Below are 8,404 nucleotides of genomic sequence, written 5' to 3'. Positions count from 1 at the left end.
AGTAAGTGTGATTTATTGAAAATACTTTGCACAAGCCTTATCCATATAAACGATTTCAATAGAGGTTATGAAAGAGCAGATATGCCTGTTTTCTTCAGTTGCTGGTGCACTGTGCAGCATCCGGTTTTTAAAATAAGTGTACATAAATGCAGATTTTAAAGGTTTTGCCTATTTTTCATGTAATTATGTGTCTACTGTTACCAACATGTTTTATTACCTCACTCTAAAGACACACACTTGGTCAAATTTGGCAAGCTCGACTTTTAAAACAACTGCATATGAACAATGACTAGGCCTGTGATGCCAACTTGTGCTTATTTGTTGCATTGTTAGCCGTTCCTGCCATTTGCTGCCTCCTTCCTGACTCCACCAGGTTTTGTATGGAGCATTTGTCTTGATGTCAACACAGCAACTTGTTTAAAAAATGGCTAATGCTCTAAGGAAACTAATTTGATTGGACTGGTACTTGACTGGTATTAGTTACCATTAGTAACTAATGGGTGATCATCAGTTATCCCGTTCAACTGTCAAATCTCTAATCTGATTAATTCCCGTTCTTAATGGGAAAGTTTTCTGATTACCTGCCCTGTGCAACTGAATTATAACTACATGGCTGAATTCATAATAAAATATTACTATATAAATGCCGTAGTGTATAGTTATAAATTAGTTACAGATTTCACACTTTCCACAGAATTTTATTTCTTCCTTTTGTTCCAAACGTCATACAATTTTGCCAAGCAAATTGGCAAAAAAAAGAACAAGACGCATATAAAGGTTTTCCACAACTGCATTAGAGAACATATTTGACATCAAAGGATTCTTTCAGGCCCTAAAAATCATTTGCATACAGTTTCTAAACGTGTGATTTATTTTGAATGACTCAAATCCACGGTTCCCAGCCCACCCAAACTCTGCAAAGCACATTTGGATCCATGGCCTGGTCTAGCAGACAGTCCACCTGATTCTCCACTGACAGGCCTTCGGCTGGAAGTCTAGCACGAATGTTGTGCTCCTTAGTGCCCAGAGCCACCGACTGCATCCCCGGGAAGGCACCATCCTTCTCAAAACCCAGCTTCAGCTCCTCACTGACAAAATAAACCCAAAACATCAAGTCAAAAACAAGACAAGCTGGAGAATAACAAAACAGTGACTGAATTGTATTATAAAGGTTTCTGATTTCAGATATGACCCCTAATATGAATCAACACACTCAGTAAAATGTTACCATTAGTTGAGTACTGGGACTTTCCATCATTATGGATGTCAAAAACAGAGGGTTGTACTAGCATAGAACGTTAATTAAATCCTATTAGACGTTTCATAATATGATTTGATGATCTACCTGGTTATAGCAGCTGGATTAGCTCCATCCAGTTTTCTCTTGGCAAAGTTAACCTTCTGCAAGGGATACCAGTTGATTTCTTTGGTGTTCACAGTCTCTGTCCATGTGCCTCCTTTCCTCAGTTGTTTCATCTCAAAGTTCTGCATGATAACAATAACACAACTTTTTTGTATCGTAATTTGAAAAACAGATTAAAAGTCTTTAATGTGCAACAGCAAGCAACATTTTATTGGGGGAAATTAAATTAATTCAATTTCACAAACAAAAACTGTAAAACAACAATAGACTATACAATGGCCAAGAGCCACAAATGAAAACAGAACATGCCACATGTTGTATATAATACAATCTTGATCCGTATCCAAAATTCAGCATGTGCTGTCTGCAAAGTCGAGGGGTGATGATTTGAACTTGCTTTGGATACAACACAGGACTTGGGCACTTTGCAGTCATTGAGTCGACCATGAACTTCTCTGTATTCTAGAGTCAAATGATCCTAAGCACAGACCCAAATCTTCAAGAGAAGGGCTGAGGAAGAAACGAATCCAGAAAAGTCCAGACTTCAACCTGACTGGAATAATGTGGCAACACCTTAAGAGAGTTGTGGCTAAATGGATGCATTAAAATCTCAATGAACACTATTGAAAACATTATCCAAAATCTATCCACTCATTCAATGGTTACCTTCCAGTCCAGGGAGGGTTCCTTGACAAACACGTCCATAGTGTTAAGCAGAAGGTCTGGCTCAGCCCTGTAGGCCCGCAACGAATGAACCATGATGTTCTGGATCAAACCGGACTCCTTCAAGGGTTGCATTAAATTCACAAACTGTTGGGTCAGCCGGAAAGGCATGAGCTCAGGCACAGGGAGGAACTGGGAGAAAATACGGGATTGCACAGAAAGAGATTAACAGTACAGTAGGTCACCTTCTGACATGCTTCACATTCATGCAGCCGGTCACCTCAGCGGTGACAGTAAGATTCATACACCTAAACCAGACAATAAATTCTCCCAACCCAATCACGTGTAAATCACTTATTGCCTCTTCTATGGCATTTTGCTTTAGGCGAGTTAACATTCCTTTCACTGGATATACCTGTGTGGATGAGCCAAACGCATGCCCAAAGTCAATGCCAATCATGCCCCCTGTTTCCATATTTATCATGAAGTTGGAGAGGTGGCGATCTCCAATCCCAAGAATCCAGTGACTCACGCACAGCAAAGCGTGAGAGCTAATGAAGTGGGATCGCAGGGACAGAAAGGCCTCCGGACTGTTGCACATGTTTAGAAAAGCTCTCCTAGAATTTAAAACAAAGAAAAATATGAAGGTTATTACTGCAAGTGTTACCATGTCCCGAGCAGTCATGCTATACATGCAGTCCACTTACTTCAGCAAATCGCTGGGCACACACTGCAATACTTTCATAAAGTTGTTGACAGCATCGGCACGTTTTGCTTTCCTGGCAAAGAATGAAATGCAAGTGTAAGTCTGTTAAAATTATTCAAATTGTTTTTTATGAGCATTTATTGAACCCAGTGTCATAGGAGTAAAAATTCAGGTAACTCACTTATAGGCCAGACCATAAAGTGCAATAGCGCTCACACGATTTTTGTCTTTTCGGTTTTCTGGTGCAAAGCGTGAGAGCCAGGCGTTGTACTCATCCATGGAACTTTAAAACAAAGACACAACTGCCATCATATCATCAAACACTAGATGAACTTCATGTTCTTCACCAAACACAGGGCCACGGCATTAGGGTGGAATAAATATACTGTACCTCCCTGCCCTCTGCTGCTCCTCCTCAGTCATTGTGTTGAGCACAAACTCCTTTAGAGTACAGGTGTTTTCCATCCATTCAATCAGACCAATTCTGTAATCATAATTTGCTTAGTTAGTTAATATTTTGTCTAATAATTGTTAAGTAATTAAATATGGGACCAAGAACCAAATGATACTTATAATATTAAATAAATTTTTCTTACTGGATAGTCTTATCAGAGAAAATAAAAAAAAACAAACATTTTATTCAATCTTTAATCAGTGTAAGTGGAACTGAAGGGACAGATATGGAGACACAGACATGCCCACCACCTTGTGTTTATAGGAATGACTTGATAGGTGCGGAGCTGCAAGCCTCTGTGCAAACACGACGTGTCCTGGCTCAGCAGGATGTTCATGACAGCGAAAAGCTGTTCGATTCGTTGGTCCTGTCGGAGGTCCTCCCCGCCCTTTACCAGAAAGGGGTGGTCCCGCTCGTCATCCCCACGAATGATGAGACGCTTGGGACGACGAATAGAAGACATCACCTTTACCTGCAGGCAAGATCCCAGAGAACTTTCACACTTACAGCCAGGACGAGAACAAACCGTTTAACTCTTCCTGTTTTAAAGTGCATACCCTCTCATCAAAGCCGGTTATCTTTGCATGATACTCTGGCAGTGGTTTGGCTCTCCCGTCATATTGTCCTGCGAGAAAGAAAACACAGCCTCATCAGTGGATAGAACATAACGGATGAGACTGTTTGAAATAAATCAAACAATATTAATCAGTATAGCTCTTAACCTGGGATCTCCAGCTCATTTCTGAATGAGTCTGCTTTAAATCCACTCAGCCAAGGTGAGTATTCCTTCAGGTTCCCTGGCTCCTTCTGAAATCCACGCATGGATGCAGCCAGGTCATCCACTTTCTGCAAAAAGGTTTTATCTTTCCTCTTTTCAAACAGCTGTTTGCCGTTCGGTCCCAACAATTTCTCCACGTCTTTGAAAAACTTCTGCAGGGAACAGCATAACATTATATTTTCTTGATTAGAAGCTGCATATTCTTTTCACTTGCTGATGAATGATCTGTACTAGCCTCCTAATTTCACAAATTTCTGGAGAATCATATTTTTGAGATAAAAAAAGAGGAAAAAAAGAAAAGAAATGACAAACTTTGATGAATTTCTTTCGAAACATCCCGTGACTATCTGCGCTGCAGTCTCCGAGTATAGACCGCATCTCTTCATACAAGTCTCCCATTTGCTTCCTGTTAAAAGTCGGCTTTTCCAGTTCATTTCTTACGCCATCCCACCAATCCTGCGTGTGGACAGAATGAAAACAATCAGTTTTCGTCTGGCATTTTGATTGAAATCATGTCTGAACTTTCACTCATTACCTTAAAAATCATCTCAGGATTTGTCAGCTGCTGAAGCGCATCCACAAAGTTCTTCACAGCACCTCCCTTGTCCAGCATGCTCTTGAGCCTGTTGATGCACAGCGCTCATAAAATTAAACTGAAGCTTTTGAAAAAATATTTTTAACACCGACCCCCCAAAAAACTGCACCTACAAACTTACCTGTTGACAAACTCCTGTTGCTGGTGTCCTGTAGCCGAGTCCTCAAACTGGTAGCTCTCACTGCTGATCATGAGTGCATAAACCAGTGCCTGAGGGTAGCACTCTGCTATCTGCTCTATGCAGTGCTGTACTGCCACAGCTTCTGGCTTGTCCAAAAGAGCAACCATCTGACTGATCCAGCTAATCAGCATCCAGCAGGGAACAGACATCATCTATATACAGACAGACGACACAATTAAAACATCTGCATTCCCAAAGCTTTAAGGTATTTGGTTTACATTTGCTAATAGTTTCAATGTTTTTTATGTTTACTGGACATATATTATTTTTCTTTTATAATCAGCAGAATTACGTTTCGACATACTAAAGACATTCTTTGTTAACAAAGCTAACCTCTTTTGTCATGAGGTCCAGCGTCTCAGACGGGTACAACTCAATGATCTGTAGCAGGCGTGGGAACCTGAGGCGAGCCTCCTCTGAATTCATCTTCAGTGCTTTCAACATGTTTTCCACTACATGCATCGGCAGCACCAGAAGCTCTGGAAACTGTGTTTCTGTAACCGTAAACAATGGCAACCAACATTTGAGGGAGGAAATAATCCTCTCAGTAGTCTTCAGCACACAGCTAAAGTGTTAAGACCAAGTATTGATCACATTAAGTACTCTGGGTGCTCACTGTTGGTCTTTTTTGCATCAATCTGAGCAAATCTCTTCCTGGGAAATGTCACTACTCACCAGCATCGCTCTGCTCCTCCTCTCTTAACCGTTTGTCACAGAAGTTAGCCAAGGTCATGTACGTCTCTATGATGCTGCTAGTCTCCACAAAGTCCTGAGAATAAGACTGAAGCTCCTCGTCGGCCTTTCTGGTCGCTTCACATAGCAACTTCAGCGCCTGTAACTGCAATCCCACTTCCACTTTCTGCAGGAAAAAACTGCTTTTGTGATTCATTTGTTCATTCAATTGGTATAAAATTACAAAGAAGGGTTTAGTGTGATAATCTGCTGTGGAATAAAGTGGAGCCTTTTGCAATTCCCATATATAGCACAGAAATGATGCAGAACACTTTACATCCAATTATTTTTGCCACTATAATCCCAGTTTAGTCATTCATGCAAGTTTCTTCTCTAGCCAGCAACTATAAACAATGTATTTTCCTAAAAAGTAGAGTACCTTTGGATCTGCATTGGACGAGGAAACTCCAGAAAGCTTTACGACTCTCTCTGCTTTGTCAGCATCGATAGTTCCTAGGACTGACGGACTTCTGCTTACAGCTGTGGCCAAGATGTCGAACGATGTACCCTGGAGAATCTTCTGGTATCTGAACACTTTAGCTGTAGCACTCTGACTGTCAGTGTCAGCCTGAAGGTCCTCTGGAGAGAGAAATGAGCTGACATGAAATATGGCAAAAAAGAAAGCTGAAGGCCTTTAAGCTTTGAATACTCGACACTTGTGTGGCATTCTTTTTCCTTCTCACCCAGGAGTGGGATGGTTTTCAGCATGGTGCTGATTTGCTCCACAGGACCCTGAGCCTGACACCGTTTATGGCTGTAGCGGCTAAAACTGTGGACCCACCGCAGCAGCCATCTTCTGTCCATTTTGGCTTCTTTGTGAAGTTCTTTCAGCAGCTTCACAGCTACGGGGAAGTTATTCTGAAAACATTTGTTTGTCCAGGATGAGTTTGATGGGAAAGCATGCTAAAGAACAGACAGAGGAACATCCACACTTGTTTCTTCACCTGCTTTTGGGCTCCATCAGCCATGCGTAGCTTCATGTTGAACTTGCAGTCATTTACTAATGTCTCAATGTCGCCCGCTGGGTCACCTGAGCCGTCCACCTCCATGCTGTCAGATGGAGCATGGCCTCTGAGCTTTTCCCTGATCTTATCCAAAAAGAAACACCTGAAACGTAGAGAAAAAAATAAGGTAGTATCAGGTTCTGTTATTTGTCTTTACTTTAAAAAAAAAAAAAAAAAAAGATATGCACGCAGAGTCTTCTTACCGAGATGTAATGATATCATCCCACACATTCACTGGGTCCACTTTAGCATCAGGATACCGTTCAGTCCATGATCTGATGAGGTGCTTGAGGGAGTCCAAAGACACTAATAAAAAAAAATTGTAAAAATTGCAAAAATGTTTCAGAGCTTGAAAAAAAAAAATTCAAACAAAGACAGTTTTAGGAATAAATATTCCAAAATCTTGTAAAAAGACCAAACAAACATTTTAAACATTTTAAAAAGCCACTATCCACTCACCCTCTTCTTTAATAAACAACAGGAAGTCCTGGATTTCGGTCAAGGCCTGCACTGACTGCAGAATGGTTAGCCGGCTTTTAGTCAGGAGTGTATCCACGTTGGAGTAACTCTATATGAGGCAAACGAAGTAAGCATGTGTAATAAGTTAATCTAGATAACACACTTGTCTGCTTATTCAGTTAACAGCAACAATCTGTACATATATAACCGTTCCCCCCCCCCCCCAATTTCATTTATGAAATAAACTGTTCTCTGTAAATCAAAGAATCGAATGTGCTGGACAGAGAAATGAGTGTGAGAGCAGACCTCCATAAAGAGCTGCATGGCGTAGTTTGTGTAGTATTTGGCGCGGTCGTAGTCCTCTTGCAGGATGTAGAGCAGGCTGAGTTCCTGGCTGTAATGACTTTCCAGCAGCTTTTTGTGCTCCTCCAACTTCATGGCATTGTCGATGAAGCTGAGGAGCGTTTGGTCCCGCTCGCCCCGCTGCAGCTGCTTCAACATGCTGCGTATCATGTGCTGCAGGTACATTTCCTAGGACAAATGCAATCCCCAGGGAAGCAAAACATTTGAAGAATGGATTTGGTATCAAATGACCAAAAATGTCACAACATGCTGTGAATGCTTTTGTTACACTGCTATGCTACACATTTCTTTTCAATTTTAAAGATACAGTTTTAAGGATTCAGTGACACCTAGTGGTGAGGTTGCAGAAGGACCCAACTGTATACCCCTAAGTCTCCTCTTACTAGCGTGAAGGAAAAGCCACAACTGCTAAAAAAAAAAGAAAGAAAGAAAAGAGAAACACTCTAGAGCCACTTTTGTGTAAACAGGGCTAATGTGGAAATAAAGTGGGGCAACATAGCAGGGACATAGCATAGCATAGCTCACTCAAGGTAATTAAACCAAGATTGTTATCTTCAGGAAGGGAAACCGAAGGAACATGATTACAAATATGTTCTATTTCTGCAGATCAACAGCCCCAAACCCTGCAAAGTAAATCTTTAAACCTAATTCACTGCGGCAGTGTTTCATTCAAAGGAGTTTTGGAAAGCCACGAAATGAATGAATAGATTACAAAATGTAGGTTTCCAATTTAAGCCATCAGTTACCACAACAGAGGAAAAATGCAGGCTTCAGTTGCAGGTGAGTGGGAATTCCTAAACTGTAAAATCATTTGGGTTATTATTACCTGGTAGAGAGGCTCTGACCACATCATTTCCAAGTTGGGTGGTGAGTTTTCATCTATGTTCACAGTGGAGCAGTACTGAAGAGACTTCCACTCAGTCAAATGACTATATGCATCCATAGCAGCCATCTCCCAGAAGTCCTTCTCACTGTCTGTGGGCTCGCCATCAGGCCAGCTCTCGGTGTTTAGAGCCTGTCAGTATATAAGAGTTTAAACAAACAGCAAGCAATCCGGTGAAACCTGGTGCCCTTTGATTTCATATATTACTTCATATGTTTTCCTG

At 41.2% G+C, this 8,404-nt stretch overlaps 1 protein-coding gene across 2 annotated transcripts in view; it reads right to left on the bottom strand.

Moving 5' to 3' along the window:
• Positions 1 to 677: 677 nt before the first annotated feature.
• prkdc (protein kinase, DNA-activated, catalytic subunit) overlaps positions 678 to 8,404 on the bottom strand; it is a 31,708-nt gene continuing 23,981 nt past the window's right edge. For both annotated transcript variants that reach the window (XM_082546653.1, XM_082546654.1), the window contains 22 exons: positions 8,125 to 8,313; positions 7,242 to 7,466; positions 6,936 to 7,044; positions 6,680 to 6,782; positions 6,417 to 6,579; positions 6,156 to 6,330; positions 5,852 to 6,051; positions 5,416 to 5,599; positions 5,074 to 5,234; positions 4,681 to 4,892; positions 4,500 to 4,587; positions 4,277 to 4,420; positions 3,909 to 4,116; positions 3,744 to 3,811; positions 3,438 to 3,658; positions 3,124 to 3,216; positions 2,914 to 3,015; positions 2,734 to 2,805; positions 2,442 to 2,643; positions 2,030 to 2,218; positions 1,346 to 1,485; positions 678 to 1,088 (listed from right to left, as the gene is read on the bottom strand). In XM_082546653.1, the coding sequence (XP_082402779.1) occupies positions 884 to 1,088; positions 1,346 to 1,485; positions 2,030 to 2,218; positions 2,442 to 2,643; positions 2,734 to 2,805; positions 2,914 to 3,015; positions 3,124 to 3,216; positions 3,438 to 3,658; positions 3,744 to 3,811; positions 3,909 to 4,116; positions 4,277 to 4,420; positions 4,500 to 4,587; positions 4,681 to 4,892; positions 5,074 to 5,234; positions 5,416 to 5,599; positions 5,852 to 6,051; positions 6,156 to 6,330; positions 6,417 to 6,579; positions 6,680 to 6,782; positions 6,936 to 7,044; positions 7,242 to 7,466; positions 8,125 to 8,313 (3,453 nt within the window). In that variant the 3' untranslated portion in view covers positions 678 to 883. The remainder of the gene's footprint in view (positions 1,089 to 1,345; positions 1,486 to 2,029; positions 2,219 to 2,441; positions 2,644 to 2,733; positions 2,806 to 2,913; positions 3,016 to 3,123; positions 3,217 to 3,437; positions 3,659 to 3,743; positions 3,812 to 3,908; positions 4,117 to 4,276; positions 4,421 to 4,499; positions 4,588 to 4,680; positions 4,893 to 5,073; positions 5,235 to 5,415; positions 5,600 to 5,851; positions 6,052 to 6,155; positions 6,331 to 6,416; positions 6,580 to 6,679; positions 6,783 to 6,935; positions 7,045 to 7,241; positions 7,467 to 8,124; positions 8,314 to 8,404) is intronic.

Source organism: Aulonocara stuartgranti (genome assembly GCF_965226115.1).
Source record: "Aulonocara stuartgranti genome assembly, chromosome: 9".
NCBI lineage: Eukaryota > Metazoa > Chordata > Actinopteri > Cichliformes > Cichlidae > Aulonocara > Aulonocara stuartgranti.
This window is presented reverse-complemented; position numbering and strand designations above follow the sequence as displayed.